This window comes from Camelus dromedarius, chromosome 1 (assembly GCF_036321535.1).
Source record: "Camelus dromedarius isolate mCamDro1 chromosome 1, mCamDro1.pat, whole genome shotgun sequence".
Lineage (NCBI taxonomy): Eukaryota > Metazoa > Chordata > Mammalia > Artiodactyla > Camelidae > Camelus > Camelus dromedarius.
In genome coordinates, this window is record NC_087436.1 from 105839780 (window position 1) to 105862674 (window position 22895).

General features: G+C 33.5%; 1 protein-coding gene across 1 annotated transcript in view; it reads left to right on the forward strand.

Annotated features, from left to right (window-relative positions):
• DHX15 (DEAH-box helicase 15) overlaps positions 1 to 22478 on the forward strand; it is a 47305-nt gene extending 24827 nt beyond the window's left edge. The window contains 11 exon segments of the mRNA XM_010991050.3: positions 437 to 655; positions 5481 to 5648; positions 10811 to 10897; positions 11637 to 11786; positions 12192 to 12300; positions 12817 to 13008; positions 15859 to 15981; positions 18359 to 18549; positions 20565 to 20734; positions 21914 to 21960; positions 21963 to 22478. Coding sequence (XP_010989352.2) covers positions 437 to 655; positions 5481 to 5648; positions 10811 to 10897; positions 11637 to 11786; positions 12192 to 12300; positions 12817 to 13008; positions 15859 to 15981; positions 18359 to 18549; positions 20565 to 20734; positions 21914 to 21960; positions 21963 to 22030 — 1524 coding nt within the window. The 3' untranslated portion in view covers positions 22031 to 22478.
• Positions 22479 to 22895: the final 417 nt, after the last annotated feature.

The following is a 22895-nucleotide window of genomic DNA, read 5'->3' on the forward strand; positions in this document are numbered from 1 at the left end:
TATGCTTAGTAAAGATGATTTTCAAGAAGGGAGAAGTTTATATCTGTGCCACTATTTTTTTTTTTAATTAAAATTTTTTTTTGCTTTTTTCTCCTTTGTGCAAGGTTGTCACATTCTGCTTTAATAACAATAATCATACTACATATTAGTGTTGTCTTTTACCAATTCCTTTTACATATATTTTATAAACTTTGGATTTTAAGGTGTTGCTTCATGAAGATACATTTTTTTTCTTTTTTGGATGTCACGTTTATCCTTACATTTTAAAAATGTAAATAACTTACTGTAGCTCAGCCTTTCTGTAATTGATTTTTAATTCACAATTTATTTAGGCATAACTGATTTATAGAGAGCAGTAAACTTTACTTGTCTGTTTTTTAAGACCACGTAAGAACCCTTGAAGGCAGTGTCAAATAATTTACTGTTTTCTTTTCAGGTTATAGTTATGAGCGCCACTCTAGATGCAGGAAAATTCCAGATTTACTTTGATAACTGTCCTCTTTTAACTATTCCTGGGCGTACCCATCCTGTTGAGATCTTTTATACTCCCGAACCAGAGAGAGATTATCTTGAAGCAGCAATTCGAACAGTGATCCAAATTCATATGTGTGAGGAGGAGGAGGGAGATCTTCTACTTTTCTTAACTGGTCAAGAGGTATTGTCATTATTTGCTTCATTATTTATATTATTTCTGTTAGGAAACAATTTTATACTTAAGAACTGGGTGTATATTAACCATGTATGTCTTATCCCAGTGTTTATAAAGTTTTTCTTCAAACTGTACTTACATATGAAATACATAATTCCTTTTACCTATGTATTCTAGGAATACCTTCTTATACCATTAGTCTTTGTGTTCTAGTTAATTAAGAATGTTAAATGCTTTTAGAATTTCAAGACTTAGCAATTGTCTTAACTTTGGAGAGACCTAGGTGGTAAGTGGTGTGTGTTAATTTGCAGTTTTGCTGAAGCACGAATTTGAATCACAGATGCTATGAATCGGATTATAGTCTTTAATTCAGTTCGTAAGTGAACTCAGGTAACTGGGGTGCCCATCCACCAACAAAACAATGTGTGTTTTGTTTTTGTCTTCTTCCACGTGTTCACTGAGGATTGGAAGGAATCACTGAAATTCCTTAGAATTTACCTCATTTTTAAGATTAGAATTTTATTCTCAGGTGCAGCATTTTCTAAACTCATTTCCAGCAGGATGTTTACAGATGTGCTGTGAAATTCTTGAATGCTAAAGAAAATAAGCTCAGGAAAAGCTATATGAATAAAATAGTTTTAGAAAGCCTCTTTTGTAGAGGTTTTCTTAAAGTTTGTCATTTGCTCTAATAGGCTTTGTGAATTTTATAGAATGTGCTTCTCAAACTAATACACATGCTGATTACTTAGGAAACTTGCAGATTCTGATTCAGTAGGTCAGGTAGGGTTTGAGATTCTATTCCTAGCAAGGTTCTAGAGCAGAGCTGTTCCATTAGAACTTTCTTCCAAGCTAGGAATAACGTGTAACTGTGATGTTCAGTATAGTAGCCACAGCAACATATGGGCTTTTGAATATTTGAAATGTGGCTAGTGCGAGGATGTTTTAAATTTCAATTTTACAAAATTTCAATAAATTCAAATAGCTACATGTGCTCCACTCTCTTCCTGTTTTAGTTTTTGTGAGGTTTACTAGTTAAGAATTGTTTTTACATTTTAAAAGGGTTTGTATGTGAAAAAAAGAACATGCGACAGAGGTGGTACATAGATCACAGCCTAAAAAGTTTGGACTCTTTGATCCCTGCTCTAGAACATTTTTTTTCTCAGGTGTGATCAGGGGATTGCCTGTGTAGGGTAGGGGAATTTGTTAAAGCAAGGTCTTGGCCATGTTCCAGACTTGATGAAACAGGTGAAATTTGAGGACAAATTATAGGAATCTGCATCTTCAACAAGCTCTTCAGGCCATTTTTATGTTGCCTTAGGTTAAAGGTCACTGTTCCAGGTGAGTGTTGTAGCCAGTATAATACCTGCGGCACCTTAATGACACCACCTAAACAGTATTGTGGGAAATTGCCCAAGTTCTCTCATATGTCAAAATCAGAGGTCTGCTTTGTGACTGCCTACCTCCAGTAGAATGTGAACTATTTTATTTGTATTCAGTTTCTACAGAGATAACTTGATACATGTTTGAGTTCCTGCACCACTTCTGTTTTGTCCATATGATTTTTGATTTGTGTCCCATTGTCCATAGTTTCTTTTCTGTAGAGCAGGGTTTTTCAGTCATAGCACTATTTATGTTGTAGGCTGAGTAATTCTTTGATATGGGTACCGAGTGCATTGTAGGATATTTTTTAGTGTCTCTAGCCTTTACTCATTAGATGCAGTTACACTCCCTCAGTTGCGACAACCTAAAATGTCTGCAGACATTGCTAAATGTCCCCTGGTGGTGCAGAATCGTTTGCAATAGAGAATCATACTTGTTCTTTTGGGAAATAAGGTGTGTTGCAAATTCAGTTTTACAGATAAACCTCTGTTGGTATTAGTCTTCCTTTGTGTGCATTTTGAATGGGAGAATTTTTATATATTTTATAAGTAAGAGTATCAAATGCTTTTTGATAGCATATACACAGTGTTTATCCTGTAATGCATATCGGGGCTGTTAAGGTAGTCATTTTGTTCTTTTGTGTCTGCTCTCTGTAGTTTCTCACTTCCTCCAAAGTGCATAGTGTTTTTTGTTTTTTTAAACAGCTATTCAAAATAGTCATTATGTTCAGATGACCACATTATAATCCCATTTGACATATCTGATGGCCTTACGGTGAGGACCTGAAATACTTCTCTATGAGTTAACTTCCTGTAGTTGATATTTTGGCAACTATCCCAAAGCTGGGGAAAGGAAGGGAATAAGCACCATGGTTTTCGAATGTGAACTAGGTTTACATACGTCCTGTTACATTTTAAAGTTTCCTTTAGAAGACCAGCTTAAGAAATTTGAAGACCTTTGGGGAGAAGGTAGCAAAGTGCCTAATGTTAGGGGAGGGTATGGCTCAGTGGTACAGCACATGCTTAGCATGCATAAGGTTCAATCTCCAGTACTTCCATTTTAAAAAAAAAGAGAAAGGAGAAAAGTGCCTAAGGTATTTTGTTTCATTGATTATGTTGCGTAAAGCTGTTAAAGATATGTAAAGTATTACTATTCCTCAGGTCTGTGAACCTGTTTTTTTTTTTTGTTTTTTGTTTTTTGTTTTTTTCACTTGGTCAGTTAAATTATAGATTCTGGGAATTCAATACTTCTGTCTTAATAAATTTGAATAGCATCCATAAAATTAAGTTATCTCATGAAATTTTAAAATGTTTAAGACCATATTACCATTTTGACCACTTAGACAATAGTGCTTCTTATAGTCCCCTGAGTTAATTTGGGAGGAGACCAGTTTTAAGTTGGTGAAAGGTTGGAAAAGATTTGAATTCTAGAATGTTTTATAATTTTTTTATTAATCCATAAAATCTGGATCTATGAATAAATATAAATGTTACCCAGTAAAACTTTTTGGAGGAGGTAACCTACTGAATTAGATAAGAATGATTGTAATTGAAATATCAATTGTTTGTAAGTAGATACTTGAAGATGTTGACATTCTTTTATCTTTAATTTTGCTAGGCAAAATGCTTTTTTCTATGTGCAGGAGTCTAGATTTTAAATTAGTAGGGTCCAAATTAATTTACCAACATACATTGATACTTTTGCAGCTGAATGTCTTTCCACAATTGAGAGATTCCTAAACTTTTTTCTCAGTTCTCAGTTCATGACTAAGGAGAAGTTACATTGTGCTAATGAATGTCAGTGAGCTTTGTGATCTTTCGAACTGACAGTGTTGACTTTCTGGAAATTTGGTTAAATTTAGGGAAAATTTCGTTGCAGAGTTTAAAAACAGAATTTAGAACCTTGTTTATGTAAAAACGTAAGTGGTGTGGGACTTTTTCCCCTCCCTCTTTTAGAGCTGTCTTTATATCCCATGCAGTAGCAATTTTGCTTGAGCTCTATCCATGCTTAGCAGATTGGATAGTTTATAGTTACAAGTAAAGTTGGTATTATCTTGTTAAAATTCTGGAGTTTGCAAATGCTTGATTTGGGGCACTTAATTTTGTAATACATTATCTGGGGTTTGGTGACTTCTGACCATTTACTTTCCAGTCAGATATATCATTGAATTAACAAAATTGAAAATCTTCTGAATATTGGCATCAATTTTCCTGTAGTTTTTTTAAAAGAAATCTAGCTTTCGATTTATATTGTTTTTTTTTTTTTAAATTTGGAAGAGATCTAATTTGTATTTGTATACCAGCAGGGGGCATTCTAATCTAGATACAGCATTTGAAAGTTTTTTTTTTCTAAAAATATTTGTTTTCATTTGTTATATTTTATCTTTCAATGAATAGCAAACTTCATTTGTTGGAAACATTAGATCTCAAAAGAAACTATTACATCGAATCCTTAATAGTAATTTTCTGTGTCACAATTTCCACTTAATCTATTATTGAAGAAAACTGGTGTGTTTGAAATAGATGAAAAAAATTTTTTTTTTTTGTTTTTAAGTATCTAGAATCTTTATATTCTTTTAACATAGAAACAGAGTTGCACTTTGGTTAAAAATCATTTTAGAGAAAATTATTCTAGCTTCATATAATAAATTTACCTGATAAATTTTTAAAAAAAATTACTCTGTCTTTTGAATAAAAGATAATTTGTTGATAAAAGTAACTTCTGATTGAATCATTCTTTGGACAAACTGCCAAATAATTTAATTGAGTTTAACTGAATTAAAGCTTCTGAAAAATTTAAAATATTGCTTCCTTCCTGTTTTTAAGTCCCCTTGCCATCCCCTAGAGCTTCCACCTGTCTCTGTCTCTCACACTCTCTTAATACTCATTTTGTATCCTCTCCTTAAACCTAGATTTGAATGCAGATGCATTGGTTTTCTGTAGTAGGGAAATTTTTGAAGAGGCTCTAAGATATTTGGGTTAACCTAGTTCTTAAATATCTATGTTGATGCTGTAGAGGTGTATGTTCTCATTAGGCACAATGAAGCAAATCTTCCATATAATTGCATTAGTGATACGTGACATTAAAACCTAATTGGCTTATTTAAAATATCTAGCACATCAATTTCTTTTAGATTGTGAAAATTGAAAAGGTTATGAGTGCAGTTAAATATTCCTGGGTGAGAAATTTCAATTTTAATACAATTTGTTGAGAATTAATTAGGACGTCCGACTCTTAAGAAAAAGGATGTGGAATGCCAATAAGGCGATTACGTTTTTGACTACAGAAATCAAAGTTTCTTAGATTATTTTGAAAATTCCAATGAAAATTTGCTAGATTAATTTTGATTACTAAAATGAAAATAAGCTACTAGTAGTAGGATTATGATAAATACTTAAAATGTTTTAGTGTCTATTCGTTTTGTTTTCAGACTCAAACTTTTATTTTGTAGGAAATTGATGAAGCCTGTAAGAGGATAAAACGTGAGGTTGATGATTTGGGCCCTGAAGTTGGTGACATTAAAATCATTCCATTGTACTCTACACTTCCACCTCAGCAGCAGCAACGCATTTTTGAGCCTCCACCTCCAAAAAAACAGAACGGAGCAATTGGAAGAAAGGTAGCATTGAAATGTCTATAAACATTGTATTAATACTGAAGATTTGTCTGTGAGATACCAAACTATATTGAATTATAAAGGGTTATGGGTGGTTGTGATCTGAATTGTATGTACAGAGTTAATCTGTATTTCCAAAGTAAATAGAAAGAAATATATTTGGATAGAGTTTTGCATATCTTTTGACCTTAGAGTAAGAGCAGGTACTGATTCCCTCCCCTCAAGGAAGTTCCCCTTAACAAATGGAAGGTTGGTTAGGGTGAGGAAATGGCCAGATGTCTTTCTCCCTATTAAATCACTTGGCAATCACTTTTTCTTCAGTGCCTTGTCTTCTGCCTAGAATTTTTGTCTAGACCTAAACAAATGTTAAGTCTGTAGGTATGAAATGTTGGATGTACAGATCCCAAGTGACAGCAGCGTGGCTTTCTTGAGGGCAAGAACTTTGGATCTTTTTGGTGTGGATATCTGCCTGGCACAGGAAGGGAGCAAGGATATTCCAGCCTCGTTTCTGGGAGCTTTGGTGAGGAGGTAGAAAGGAGATCTGAGTTCTAGTTTGATACATGCAGCTGTGCTTTTATTTTTTAAGAGATGGGGATTCTGATAGATTCTTTGAAAATAAGATCGCATTGTTTGAAAAGGTTTGACAACCACTAGAGAAGTAGAGTCACCTTGGTTTCTAAAAAGCCCAGCCATTTATTATGTTATATAATAGCTGCATATGAATTTTGGTAAGATTCTTAACCTCTGATTTTAAAGGTTTCATATTTTTAAAGTGGTTATAATTACCTTCACCAGCTTGGGAGGTGATTGTCAAGGATTAATCTTGATGTGTACAGGGTACCAGCATACCGAACAAACTAGACCCTCATGATAGCTGCTATACATTTCTTGAGTTTAATCATGTAGGGAAAAAAGTCTTAAGAAATATAATTTACTTGTCAGTCAAGTTTTGAATTTATTGCTTATTTCTGTATTCAAGGCCTAACAGATTTACAACTTATACTGCTGTATTTTTTTATCTTTTTGCTAATATTTTTGATGATTGGAAAATTCTGAATTACAAAGATACTTAAATGTATCATGGCTGATTATCTCTTTACATGGCTGTGTAAAAGTTAAATGAACCAAATACATTTTTCAAATTGAAAGAACTTATTGAAAGAACTTACTGAAAAGATATGCAGCATCTGCCTAGTGGAATATAAATTAATAGGAAACTGATAGGGAAAAAAATCAGATTTTGAGTTTTTCATGAATCAGCAGGAGTAGTAGATACTACTTTTTAAAAGTACTCTGATCATAGCTTCAATATGTTGAACTTGGCAATTATTATTGTCATAGCGCTATCTCTAGAACATGTTAAAATATTTTTTGTTACTTTATGTGCACTCAGCTTTGGGGGAAACTTGAAGTTTTAAGTGACGACTTTGCTAGGATATTGGAAATTTAGGTTCATCTTGGTGCCGATCCAGTATGTGGTACATTTTGTAGAATCTACAAATTAAGCCCATGGAATAGAATTAGTTTGTTTTTATAAACTATTGCTTTTCATGTTCTTGTAAATCCTAAAGATATTGAGGAGAATTTTCTTTCTGAGAAGAGTGCTTCAGCAGTGGGATGTGTGTGTGTGATGTTGAGGGAATCTATTGGAGTTCTTTCAGCTAAAGCTGTAAGATCTCTTGCTGGGAAATCATGTCATCTCCTGGCATGAGTCAGCTTCGTCTTGGAGGTTGAGAAGAGCGCTGTCATAGCCTCCCTGGATGATCCCGGGGGAGGGAGGACTTCCTTGGCAATTGGTGCATCGTTCTTTATGAGGAAAGACATGTTGAAGCCCAGCATGTTTAAGGGAAAGTGAATATATAGCCTTTGTGTAGAAGGTTAGTTTATAGATTCACTCATCCAGTGGTGTATTTTGAAGCTGGACAGGGAAGGTAGTGCCAGCTGAAAACCTGAGATTGCTGAAACGCACTCTGGCTAAGCACTGACTGCAGGCGAGATGAGCAGGGCCTTGGAAGTCCAGTTAGAGCAGAAGAAAAATTGGGGATGTGAGGAATGCAGAAGGGTAAAAATTTAGATGCCCAGAGGTTATATAAGGGAATGTGGGTGGGTACTAGAACAGGAAGAACTGGTATTCAATTGCTATTTCCCTATTCTTTTTTAAAATGCTAAAACTTTGATACATCCTGTTTATGTTATAAAATAAACAACTAGAGGCTAAGGCTTGATTCTTCTGTCATGAATTCATTAATTAAACATTTCTGTGCCAGTTACTAGAATGAGACTTCATTCAAAAGTATTGTCACTGATTGATATTCACAGTTAATTTAAAATTACATAGGAACATTTAGAGATTTACTGTCTGCTTCCAATTATGTAAAACAAAATACAATTTGATTCTTGTTTTTGTTAAATTACTTTGTTCTAATATAGGGATAATAGCTAGCATAGAGTAGAATGTAATAAGGATTAAAAGGTTTGGAACAAAGAGTAATACTCTTTTTAAAATTTCACCAAAATAAATTGTAATTTTGAATTACTTTATATTTGGGCACCTTTTGTAAGATAGTACCTTATTATCTTACTCCTCATTGTATTTATGCAAAATAGAGTTCATAATATGATTGTAGTAAAACTGAAAAAACAGCCTTTTAGAATTAAAGTTTTTAAATGTAGGCTATATTAAAGGTAAACTTATATGGGCGTTGAGGACTTAACTAGCATTCCTTTTACAAATAATTACTAAGTTCTTTTTATGTGGTCTTCTAACAGCACTGATGGTAAGCTTTTAAGTTTTTAATGATCAGGAGAGGTTGGGAATACAATGAATAAATTTATTTGAGGGTGGATACTTGTTTTGATCATGTTTGATATTTATTCAGATATTTGACTTTAAGCTAAAGCTACAGTAGTTTTATACATGCGTTAAAGTTTACTCATCAATAAATCACTTGTATGCATTTTTTTTTACTAAGACTTATAATTGCTGCTTTATAAATTTGGTGTTAAAATCCAGCAACTTCTTATTTTTACTTAGTTTTCATTAATTTTGTCCATACAGATAGCTGTTTTTTCTGTATCTTATCTTAGAGTTTACTAATTAACATGGCTCAGAGCATACATTGCTCAATAAAAAAGAGAAATGGCCCTTGTGGAGATGGTTTCTTAGTTTTAAAGAGAGACTTAACGATCCACTATCTAAAGATAACTTAGTGTGGTGCTGCTGGGATATTTACAAACAAACAAGCTAATATCCTCACTGAATTGGAGACTCCCACAGAGTTCCCTAGGGACGAAAAATCCAAATTTGTTTAACCTAAATGCATTATTGTGTCCAAATAGAATCCAAGTAGAACTCAAGAACATTGAAATGGAATTATTGAAATAAATCAATGTGGATTCCATTAGAAGGCAGATTATTGAAGGGGAAGAGGGTAAATCTAGATGAGAGTTTATTCTTATCACATTTAAAGTAAAAAAGAATTGATTGTCAAACTTTTTATCATAGGGTTTCTTCTGTATTTGGGATTATTTACCTGAAATAATAACTCAGATTTGAACACTTTTTAAGGCTCTTTGAATACTTCTTGCCAAGTTACAGTCTAGAAAGCTTATAACATATTCCTGTTAGTAATATGTAAGTTCCTTGACAAATTCACGATCACTTTGTGTTGTGACCACTTCCTAATTAGATCCTGTGCCACTTGCACATCTAGAACGTACTTAGGGCTTCCCTCACCCCACCGCTGAGGTTCCAAGGCAACTAAATAGCTTTTATCATCTCCCTTGCCTGTTCTTTTGTGATGTGTGTGTGTGTGTGTTTTATTGGCCTTAGTGTGATTCCTCCAGCTCTAGTGGTAGAGTCAGTAGGAATACTTCCCTCAAAGCTGTGCTGTTTGTTATGTGAGTTTTTACTTTTTTGTTCCAAAACCTGCCTCTCATGGGGTAGGTAGGTCCTACTAAAATATTTTTTTTTATTACCTTAAAGCTTATTAACTCATTTTTTGGAAAAAGCCTAGAAACCGTATTTCTTTAGGTCTTTTTTTAACACTCATACTTTAGAGCTTTACTTTTGGATGTCAGTACTCTACCATCAGTAACGACATAGGGTTTGCCGAGTTGGTATACTTAACCTGATTCTTCAGTACTTGTGGAATAACATTCACACCTCCATACATGCATTGTATAATTTGTCACACACACGCCCAGAGAAAACACATGTACACCAAGTGAAATTATTTTTTGGACAAAAATTGTTTTTAAATAAACAGTTGATCACATCAGTGCATTTTTTGTTACATTGACTGTATTCTGTTGTAGGAGAAATACTTGTAATTTTTTTAGAAAAAAAAGTATGTTTTAAACATCTATCCAGAACTACAATGATTTTCACCCTAGAATTCCAGAAAACCACAAGACCTCTTTTATAATCACAAACATGTAGTTTGTGATTCTGTATAGTTTATAAGGGCTTTCCACATTCATTATCTAATTTTACTTCTAAAATTCTGTCTCATCTAGACAAATATGCAAGAGATATAAAAGGAAATTGAAGCATGAGGCTGTTAAAACCTCTCCACTCTTAGCTACTCAGGTTCGATTCCTGGCTTTGCCACCTACCCCTAAATTCATTGCTCCTTCCATTGTAACACTGCCTTTCTAGAAGAATATTAAACTCAGGTTTATTTTAAAATCATGTAACATGTCATTCTCAAGCCCCTATCTAATTTCCTAAAACATACTTCAAATATAACAAAACATTCATACAAAAAAACAAGCTACTGTGTCAGTATGTAAATGATTGAAACATTATTCCCTGTCAATAAAACATTCAAATGATTCTTAACAGTTTCTTTGTATTCAGTTATACCTGCTTTGAGATTGTACACTTTCCAAAATATCTATATATTTAAAACATAATGTGACTGGGTAATAATATAAAGATTTTTTGTTGAAAAAGGAAGGTGCTATGATGAGCTAAGTGAAACTGAGTTCTTAAATATTAATTTGTCTTTATATATATAGCTTTGAGCATTAAAGATCAAACCTTATTTCTAGTTTATTTACTGGATTGTAATTGATTGTTTAGTGGAAGCCAATGGCTAATCTTACTATCATTTGCATTGTACTTGACTTGTAGTATAATTTATATACTTTTTATTTAATAGGTAGTTGTGTCAACTAACATTGCAGAGACATCTTTGACAATAGATGGTGTGGTGTTTGTGATTGATCCTGGATTTGCGAAACAAAAGGTACATATTTTAGTACTTTAGTACTTTATAAATTAGTGTTAGCTTTACTGTATTTATTTATTACTCATTTAATGGCTAAAATTTACTTTTTACAATTTTTTCCCAGTTGATTTGTATTTTATGTTAGCCTCTGGTTTAACAAGTGCTGAATACCAAGCACTGTTACCAAATGAAGTGACCACTGAGTAAATAAATAAAACTATGTTTTATTATTTAAAGATCTTTGCATTTGATTGCATTTTGTAGGTATAATTGGGAGAATTTGCTGTACACAGTTTTTATGTTTTTGGTAATAAAACCATCCTTTAAACTGGCAGCATATAACTGACTTCTGTACTAAAGTTCAGAATATTTTTCTTGATGTCTGCACTGAACGTTAGGTATTGAAATTGACAGGTTCTTTTCAGGGAAAGCCTTTAGCACTATCCACTATATAAAAGCAAGGTAAAACTGAACTTATTTTAAATTAGGAGGAGTGAAGATTATGTAAGCCATTTGTTGTTAGATGAGAGACACTTCACGTTAGCTTGAGTCTCTTAGAATGATGGACTCAGAATACCTGAAAGAAAGTTAAGGAGTAAGGATGATGAATTCTGTTTCTGTCCCAGCATGATTTATGGAGGTTTTCAACACTAACTTTGTTTATTTTGGAATTAGCTATGAGCTTTGAATACTTCTTTCACAGTTTTGTGTTTAATTGAAGGAAGAATTATACTTAATGTTATTTCCATTCTAATAGGTGTACAATCCTCGGATAAGAGTTGAGTCCCTTTTAGTGACAGCCATTAGTAAAGCTTCAGCTCAACAAAGGGCTGGTCGAGCTGGACGTACCAGACCTGGGAAATGTTTCAGACTTTATACAGAGAAAGCTTACAAAACAGAAATGCAGGTAAGGAGTTTTACTGTATCCTTTCTGTGTGTTTGGAAGGTTAGGTTGAATTTGTTACCAGAAGAAAATTACTTCATTTACTATATCTTGCCTTTTGGCACTGTAAGCTCTTTAGTTTTTCCCTGAGATTTATGGTGCAGTCTACCAGTACAGCTCTTTGTTACAGTTCAAAGTCTAGGTGGGCACCAGCAGTAACACTTCAGACTCTATAAAGATTGTTCACAGAAAGTGTCTGATTTCTTCTTAGTCTTTTTAGTTCACAAATATTTTTCTCCTCTCTGATTCAGTGATTTAGAAGAAATGCTAAAGTAAATAGCTCAGAGGCAGAGAACAGCTATGTTTTCTTCTCTGGAGCAAGAAGTTTACAGAATGTTTAACAGATTAAACATTTTTCTATTTTTCTAGGATAATACCTATCCTGAGATTTTACGTTCTAATTTAGGATCAGTTGTGTTACAATTGAAGAAACTTGGTATTGATGATTTGGTGCATTTCGATTTTATGGATCCACCAGGTATGAATTCTCAAAGCATATTTTATCAAACCTTTTAACCAAAATTGACTCTTTTTCCTGCATCCTATCCAGTATATATATTAAATACATTTTACTTTTTTCTTACAGTGCATCAAGATAAGTTTTGGGTATTAGCATTAAAACTAAAAGTGACAATTAAAAGAAATTTTTTTTCTTCAGAAGAACTAAATTATTCTGGGAGTTACCAACTGGGCATGGGAGTGTGAAAATTTTCATTTTTTTTTTTTAAAGGAAAAATTGTCCATAAACACTTTGTTGAGTTAACAGTTATTTAATGCACTTAGGAAGATGACAGTTTTAACTACCATACAGGAAAGTTTTGCAATTTTATGTGATTCATAGTTTGCTAGATCTCAGTAATTGAATTGATGACGGTTTGAGTTTCAAATTTGGTCCCCTGTAGAATGAAAAATGAGATTGCTTATAATAGTTTGTACTTTGTCACATTTTTGCTTATTAAGGCAGCTTGTCTAATAGATTGCGTTTTCCCCCTAGCTCCCGAAACTCTGATGAGAGCCCTAGAACTTTTGAATTATCTGGCTGCTTTAAATGATGATGGAGATCTGACTGAATTGGGATCCATGATGGCTGAGTTTCCTCTAGATCCACAGCTCGCTAAAATGGTTATTGCAAGTTGTGACTACAACTGTTCTAATGAGGTCCTATCTATTACTGCTATGTTGTCAGGTAATAGAGGGAAAGGAACTAAAAAAAGCCCAGCTCTTCAAAGTTTGGGTGGACTTCACTTTCGGTTTTGCTTTTTAATATATAATATGCTAGTGGATTTTATAGATGGTTTTAAGGAATTCCTTTTGTTTCCTAAATATCTTGTAAAATAATTCCATAATGACATAGTATTACAACAACGTAAGTCATTGTGCACAAAATATAGTAAAAACATTGGCTCTCTTGAGTACAAGTAAAATTTTCAATAAGAAAAGAATAAATCTGAAGACAGTTAGAACTGAATTCTTTGGTAGGTCCATCAGTTTTGCAGTTTGTTGCTGAAAGTACAAGAGCTTTGTTCTAGTACCTGGCAATGTAAATGAGCCTGAAGAAAACCAAACATGATTTAAAAAGTGAGCTTTTCCTACATGTATAAATATGTATTCCAGTGGCAAACAAACATGAATTTCAAACTTAGTATCAAATAAATAGAAGTAGTAATGTATAATTTTAGGCTTAAAATCTAATTTGATGCTAATTCTTTTACAGTGGCAGGAAAACACTTGATAAAAGAAATATACCTAACAGACAAAAATTGCTTATTTTGGAAATTGGAACATTATGCTGAGCAAATAGTACTGGTTTCAGTAGCGATAAAACTTAATTCACAAATGAATAGTAACTTGGGACCTAGATTTTCAAAAAAAGAAGTTGTTAACATAAATGTACACTGATTCTTACAGCTAAAACTAGAAGGCAGAGTAAGTTTTTACTATCAAAGTATTCTACAATACTAGTTTCAATACTGGAGAAAACTGACTTCCAGTCATGAGTGGTTTATTAGTCTTATTTATAATTAAATGCCTCAGATAATTCAAAAATTTTACATGGAATTGAAATTTTTTGAATTTCTAAATATAAAAATTTTGGCTTAGTTTAGATCTATTTTAATGGTGTGAATTTTTAATTTAAGAACTAGCTAAAATGTGTTTTTGCAGAGTTATGATTGATCAGACTCAGAGCAGATGGGCAGGGCAGTATTGAATCATTTTAATGAAATTGTAGTTTCTTGCGGAGGTGGTGGTAGGTTGTTGTCTGCCTTTTCTTATATGTTGTTTTTGTTAGATTCTCCCAGTTGTAGTTAACTCAACACTTCAGTTTTTAGAGAAAGTGTGGGACAAGAGTTAACAGATTGTGTATTTGTTATCTACCCAGTGTTTATTTTTCTAGTTTCTCTTACTAGGGTTACTATATAATTACCATTGTTTGGGTTTAGAATACTAGCCCTTTAGAAAATTGGTCATTATGATGCAGTTGAGATCTTCCAACTACATATCTTATTTGTAATAGTTCTGCAGCACGTAGGATTTACTGGTCGTCTTCCTTATTATTAGCACATCGAGAGAATGAGCATGTATGTGCAGTAGTTATTAAGCATGGTATTTGGGGGAAAATGTTAAAGAGTGAGGAAGAAGTCTTGGAACTAAAACAGTTTGCTGAGCGTTTAATGCTTTGTTTTCCATTTAAAGAGTTTCTGAAGTTTTCGGGTCCTGATATAAATAGTACAAATCAGGGGCCTTACGGAGTGCTGCTTTTTCCCAGTATTTAACTCTGGTAGCTAGTTCATACTAACTTTCACAGTTACGAGAGGTTTATGTACTTTCATGAATTACCTTGCTTCAGTTACATTAAGGAAGACTTTTACTGTGATCATGTGTTATTATTTGGCTTCTTTGGAATCATTTTAAAGGGAAATTGTATGGCAAAGAGTGATTTGATACTGTATTTGATCTCGTTGTCAATTATTCCCACATTCTCTATTTGAACTGATAATTTATACATTTTTTATTGATAAGGTACTAAGAGCTTAAAAAATGTGTTGACAAAGTCCCAAGCTGTTAAGTATTTTTCTTTTCATACTGCTCTTATGACTATGGAATTGCTAAAGTGAATTAAGGAAAGTTGTATTTCAAAAAAAATGTAGTGCACGCTTTGTAACAACTTAAAAGTTTTATGTGAATTACTATTGAGGCTCTAAACAAATACTGTAGTTACATATTTTGATGACCCTTGAAATAATGACTGTTTCAGATTAATTGCCTATTTTTAAAATATTGGATTCTGCTTTTATATAGAGGTCTTGATTCAAATAACAGTTTTAAAAAAAACTTGGGACTTTATTTGCTAATCTTATGCTGGAAAACTAGGCTGAATATTCCCAGCCTTTTTGAATTTTCTTAATTCAAAGGCGGTTTAACCTTCCACCACTACTGCTATCATCAAAACCCAAGATTTCATATTTTTTATGTTTACATGTGCTTCTGCTCACCAGTGCTAATAGTGATACCCACCAGTTGGTAATCGCCACAGCACTAGGGGAAAGTTACAATAGAAATGTGGCAATAGACTGGTTAGAAAGTTGTTTTTAGGCCTACAGTGGGCAAGTATAGCTTCATAACTTTCATAGCCATTCAGTGGATTCAATGGATGGCCTTTTGAAAAATTGTATTTAGCTAAAAGGTTATTGACAGCATAATTCTAGTTATTGGTAGAGCTATTGGCACTGGTTTTTTAAATAAGTTGAGCTTTCTAGTATCTTGATGGCCTTCAGAATAGCTGTTTTGATGCCTACTTTTAGATCTAGTTAAAATAATCAGGTACTCTGTAGCTTTGAAACCCTCTTGTCTTACAGATGTGGTTAGGTGTTGATGTACCAAATCAAGGTAGTAAACAGTCCAAGATGCAGTTGGAGGCCATCCTGCCCTGCCCTATGCTCTGTGAACTGACCTAGCTAGGCCTTGTTCCTCTATCTGTGAATGCGTGACTCATCGATATGGGCGTTTGTGTTGGGCCCATACCAACCTTGTTTAGTCCCACAGTGTTTTGTTCGCCCCACGGAGGCCAAGAAAGCCGCAGATGAGGCCAAGATGAGATTTGCCCACATAGATGGAGATCATCTGACACTGCTGAATGTCTACCATGCTTTTAAACAAAGTAAGTGTAAATTAGATTGAAAGCACTCTTTTGTCTAAATGTCACTTGCAGCATATAAGATGTTTCTTCATCTCACTTTCATTTACTATCCATGACAACTGTACATTAGAAACCCAGAGGTGCTTTAGAAAAAACTCCTGACTAGCATTTAAAACAGAAGTTGCACATCTTTTCCAGAGTTGTTTACTTTTATAATCAAGGGGAAAGCACTGGAAAGCTGGGAAATACAGAGTCATAAAAATGAAATACTTGTATGAAATTTACCATGAATATTATAGAGATTTTGATACTTTTTTACTGTTTATTTTTATATATTTTGCATTTTGTATGAATAGTTTTATATCACTTACAGAATTATTACTATCTAATATTTTTACTAATAAATAGCTCTTACATAAAAATTAACTAACAAAATAGACAAATAAGCTACAAATGTGAATGATGATTCTCAGGCTGTAAGTGGTCCATAAACATGAGGTGGGAAATTAACTCTGCTTGTAGTTCAAGAAATGCATTATTATTGAGGGAGGTACCATTTTCTTACCTATAAAATTGGCAGAGGTTAAAGAAAAATAGTGTTTGGTTGTATAGGAGAGGGTTTAGTGAAATAATCGTAGACCAAAGGTGGAATATATAATTATGAAAAGCAGTAGATTTTGTTACCAAGAACATTAACAAATCCATACCCTTGGATCCAGGGATAATCTGTGAAATTTTCTTCTAGTGTTCTGTAGACAGAGATATGAATCAAGATTTTTATACCACAATTATTTGTGATAGTAAAGAAAAATGGAAACTACCTAAATGTCCACCAGTAGAAAGATGGTTTAATGATTTATGCTATAGCCACATGATGAAATATTGTTCTAGGTTTAAATCATATTTTCAGAGACTATTTAGTGACATGAAGAAACATTTTCCAGTTACTTGGAAAATGTGAAGGAGAGAAATGTGGAAATAATCACAATAGGTTCTGAAAATAGTGATTTCTGCATATCAGTAGGTTAACCTGTTGGGTGATATATAATCAAAGACTGATAGCCCTGCATCACCCTTTACTAGGAATGTGGTGTTCTCAGTCATTCTTTTAAATTTGTGGTTTCTAATGAGAATTTAGTTTACTAATTTATAATGTTGACATTCAAATTTTTCACCTGTTTTCATTTGTATCTCATTTTTATTATCATAAAAATCCTATTTACACTCTTAAAATAGTCTGTTGACTTTGGCACAGTTCTGTCGGGAATTTATTCAACTCAGGGCCCAAAGTGCTAGAGGACCAGTATGAGGAACAAAGACCTTAACAGCCAAACTGCACAAATCTGTGTCTTACACACGAACCCTGGTGTGAGTTCATCAGTTGATGAATATCAGATAAGGAAAAGGTACAGTCCTCCTCTCCCTAAGTCTCGCAAATTTGGGGCAGATAAGGGAGGTAAATGAAAAAGATGGAGAAACCAGGAGATGAAGGCTAGTATATAGTTTACTTCGGAACATTTATCCTTCTTATGTCCCAAGTATTGGTAATGCATAGCATTAAAGACTTTATTCCTGATGGGATAGGACAGTTGGAGAAATGCGCTATATTCCTGTTGTGCTGCAGACTGTATCATGTACTAGCTGATACTGTGTGACCACCAGAGACATCCCCTATTACAGATTGTGATAACTGCCTTGAGAAGGAATAGATTCACATCCATCTTGGTTCTCGGAATCCTTTGATGTTATTAAGACATCGTTTTAAGTGGAAACACAGATAAAGACTTGTTTATGAAATGTAAGAATGAGTGTTCCAGACATCCTTGTAAATTATATCACTAGTTTAAACCACTAAGAGGCACATGGTTCACAATAAAACTTTTAAACACTAAGTTTCAGATGGTCTAGCTCAGAAATAATTTAAGTACACAGTACTTACTTGAAGTTCACTTTTATAACTTTTAAATTGAATTTGATATTCTTAGTATGTGTGCTACTAAAGTGAGCAAGGTATTTGATAATATTAATCTAAGCTTTTTTTTTAATGAGAAAGACATGGCATTTTACCAAATTTTTCATCCCACCCCTGTCTTTTAGATATCTATTGAAAACAACCAGGTTCGTGGGTAAAATAACTCAGTACAATTAAAATAGTTTATCCAGTCATTGTTTTGTCATCCAATAGCCAAAAACCTTAGTACTGTTTCTAACTTTGAACTTTACTATAGATTTTTAGGGAAGTCTATAACATTGTGATTAATTTATAAAATGATACGGGCTGATCCCCTTTTTGGATTATTTAGCTTATTCTTTATACTGATTTTCCTTTGTAATTACATAATATACTTATTTGGATGATTCATGCCCCCTCTTTTTTTCCCTCCCTCCATCTTTGTAGATCATGAATCGGTTCAATGGTGTTATGACAACTTCATTAACTACAGGTCCCTGATGTCAGCAGACAATGTACGCCAACAGCTATCGAGAATTATGGACAGATTTAATTTGCCTCGTCGAAGTACTGACTTTACAAGCAGGGACTATTATATTAATATAAGAAAAGCTTTGGTTACTGGGTATTTTATGCAGGTATGTGAATAATACAGAAATACATAATTAAATGTTTCCATAATAATGTTTGGTTTCTATAGCACGTTTTGGAATCCACTTAAACACAAAATTCAGTTAAAGAATGCCTATAAATATTGATCTTAAATTTTATGTCCAGATTCTTGAATGAACTAATACACTAAGAAGTTTTATGTTTCTAAATTAATTCACTAAATGGTATAGTTAGTGATCCAGTTACATAGAAATCAATTTTAGAACTGCTTTTTTGATTAATGGGGGTCTTTTTTTATACTAAATGGATATATTGGCCACTTTCAGGTAGATTTTACCACCTATTTCTTCAATGTTAATTTTAACTCTTAATTTTTATAAATGTAGTAGAAAGTTTCTTTGAATCTAGATCTTAATTGGATTCACCAGAGTACTGAAAGAAGCAGTTGTCTGGGTGGATCCAGAAGTAGTTTACTTTCCTCTTTGTGTAGAAATTAGTCACTCCAGAATTCTAGTGAACAGCTGTTTTGTGCACAGTCTAATAGCGTCATCATTGGTATTTGTAACTAAGACACTTGGGTGCTAGGAAAGCTAAGCGTCTTTTAAGTAATAAAGATGAAAAATAATTTTGAAGTGTTTCATTTAGTTTTAAGTGTTTTATATTGGAGGCTAAAGTAAAAGTTTTCAGGTAAATCTAGTAAATATTTATCTTAAAAATGCAAAAATTTTCTGGTGATGAAATGGAAACAGATTAGTCCATTACCTGGGATGGGATTGATTTTCATTATCTCATATCTCCCACTTGTTTTTTCTCTCCTTTGGTTATGTCTGCTAAGTAAGATATGGCCTGCCTTCAGACCAGATGAGCTCAGTAAATAGAATGGACCTAAATGCACTGAGTCAAAATGAAAGTAGATTGGTACATTGTCTGTATTTGAAGTCAAAATAATGGTCAGAATGATTATTGTGTTATCTTATTATAAGATCTTGTGCTTATTAGAGTTAGGGTTTTCATACTTTACTCACCTTTCTTCAGACGCTTAACTGTATTTATTAATAAGTACTAGTGTAGACTAGCTTTTTTTTGGACATATTCTTGAATTTGCTTGTAGTAATTCAAAAAAGATTGACAAAGCTATATTCAGGCATGGATTTTTATTTCTCTCAAGATTAAAATGTATTAGAAATAGGGCATGCAGTATATATAGTACCTGGCACCTAGTAAATACTAAGTAAATATTTATTGAATGAAATTGAGTTTATTTTCTATTATGTTTTAATGATTATTGATTATTGCTATTATTCACACATATTCTTTATGTTACTAAAGTTCTAGAATTAGAAAGGGCATATTGTCATGTGCTTTGGTATTTGTTAGTTAAATATTAGATGAATCCCACCAATTGATATGTTTGATTATAAATAGAAGAAATGCAGGCAAGGAACTCACACACTCGTCCTCCCCCCCAGTTCTTAAGGATTTTTCTTTTTTTTGTTAGGTTACTTTTTGCTTTTCACTGCTTTTTGCTCTTTATTTTTCTATCTTATACATGAATCTTGTAGTAATTGTTCATCAACTACATAGCTGTCACCTGGTATTAAAGAACCTACTCTATAGATAGTCGAAGGCAGGAAGGACCAGATTGTATATATAGGGCTCTGTGGGCCCATTATTTCCCTGTTGAAACTGTTGAATGCTGCCTGCCATTGTAATGCAAAAGTAGCAACACTGAAATTTTAATTTCGTGTTATTTCCACTCCAGTGTCACCAAATGTTTCTGTTTTGATTTTCTTTTTCTCCCATTCATTTAAAGATGTATAAACTATTTTTAGCTGATAGGCCTTACAAATGTAGGCAGTGAGTTGGATTTGGCCTGCTGTAGTTTGCAGATTCTTGCTTTTATCAGGCAGTGATAAATAAGCCATCAAATAAAAAGCAAAAGGTGAGGCTTGCTTGCTTCTAATTATATAGGTAGCTTTACGCTACTTTTGTAACTAGCATGTCAGAAGCATGGTGTTAATTTACTGGGTTTTGGTTTCAGGTGGCACACTTAGAACGAACAGGGCATTACTTAACTGTGAAAGATAACCAGGTGGTTCAGTTGCATCCCTCTACTGTCCTTGACCACAAGCCTGAATGGGTGCTTTATAATGAGTTTGTTCTTACAACGAAGAATTACATCCGGACGTGTACAGATATCAAGCCTGAATGGTAAGCTCAGTATCTTTCATTTTGTTAGCATTTTGCTTAGAATGGCATCTGAAAGGAGTCTCGTTCTTCCTTTCACTCAGGGGAACTTGGTGTTCTCATTGGCTAGGGAGTATACTCCAGTGTATAGGTGTGGGCGTTGACCTGACGGTGTGGTTATCTCTTAAAATCTCTGCTTTGCTAAGAGGATGGTGGGATTGTTGGTATGATCGTGGGCGGGATTTGGAGCCAGATACGAATTTAGAGTTGACTAACATCAGGAGTATCTTTGGAGCCAGTCTCTTGCTGTTGTGATCAAGTCTCCTGGTTCCAGAAGTCAGTCAGTCTTTATAATTTTATCTGTCCCATTATAATTAGCTCTGAACTGTTTATATGTTGGTGCTTTAGAAGCTAAGGAAGCGTAAAAACCACACCTCTTTTTTGTATCATAGCATATTAGATTCATAAGGTACCCACCCACCCCACCTACTCCCCCTTTGTCTTTTGTGTGTGTGTGTGCCAGAATCTATTCTATAACTTAATACAGGAAACATCAGCCAAGAATGGTGGGACTGAAAGCACTTACTTTTAGTTGCTGTCACTTGCTATATATTTTGAGGCTTCTTTGTTATACTGATTTATGACTTTTGACACATCAGTTGTGTAGGACATTACCATTTAACCTGAAATGATTTGTTGAGAAGAAGTTGTATGGCTGAATGTTAAAACAGATTCAGTCAGTTGTATTCTGTGGAGTAGAGTATATGGTTATCAAAACTTCGAAAATGAGATGATCCAGTCATTTGAATACTGGGTGTTTCTTACACATAACCTGTAGTGCTATATAGCCTTGGAGAGGTTGGTCAAAATAGTTTTCTAGAGTGAAGAAATTGTTGATCTTATGTTAATATCTTTATATTAAATGTAAAGAAAAGGTTTTTTTTAAGAATTTTTCTTGAGTTTTTTTTTTTTTTCTAAGTTTATGGAAAGTCCACTATCAGAAAATTTATGGCTTACTAGAAGCACACATTTCTAAAAGTGGTATATTTATAAGGATTAAGCATTTGTAATTTTCACATTGATTTGGGATTTGTAGGTTTGCCTTTGTCTCTCAGTATATTAATGGGTAGTACCTATCCTATTAGCAACTCCAGTACTTTAATTAAATGTTAATTTGGTAATTTCTCCCCCCCTTCTGGACAGGTTGGTGAAAATTGCCCCTCAATATTATGACATGAGCAATTTCCCACAGTTGAAGCAAAGAGACAGTTGGACCGCATCATTGCCAAACTGCAATCCAAGGAATATTCACAGTACTGAATTCAATGCTTAGAACTGAAGTTATTCAGAGGACAGCTTTAAAGATGAATGAACTCAAAAGTTCAAGTTGTGCTCTTCACATTGGTTCAATAATGGCCTTTATTTGAAAGCTTTTTAATTTTTCTTTACAGTAAATATTCCATTCTGATTTCATAAATTAAACATTTATGCCTCCCTTTTGTGTTGACACTGTAGCTCATACTGGAAAAGTCGATCAATGTTTTGCAGTTTATTGAAAGTAGTTCTATATATAACAATGTTATAAGCATTTCTTTAGAAATGGTTGAAAATGCTTCTAAAATGTGATTATCGACCATGGTATGCATGATCGTTGTAATTGTTGACATTCCTTTTAGAAGTTGTGAAATGTTACAACTTGTGCTTATGTAGACACAATCTTCTGTCTCAGTACAGAGGCACTGACTTCAATAAAGTCTATTTATACTAATTTCAGCCACATCACTCTGATATTTTTGTTCTAGTCTCTTTAAGTATGGCTTCTTTTCCCAAGTGCGGGGCTTTTATTTTTTCCCTTAAACTGTAAATATACTGTGATTACATATTCACCATCTTCCCACAAGGGCTACTCTTCAAAGTAGTCATTAAAGCAGTGTTTTTAAGAACATAGCACTTCGATGGGTTAATCAGGATGTGATGTAATGGGATAAAGTATGTTGTTTTTACTCAGAATTGGATCCCCAAAGATAATGGAAGGATGGTTTTCTCTTCAAGTTCATTTCAGAAGACTGATAATTTATTTTGTTACCACGTTTTTGGCAGATCTTTTTGCTTTACCTAGATGTTCTAAGCACTTTAGACACTGAAACAGATGCTTGTTTGTATTAAATAGACAGTAGAAAGTGAT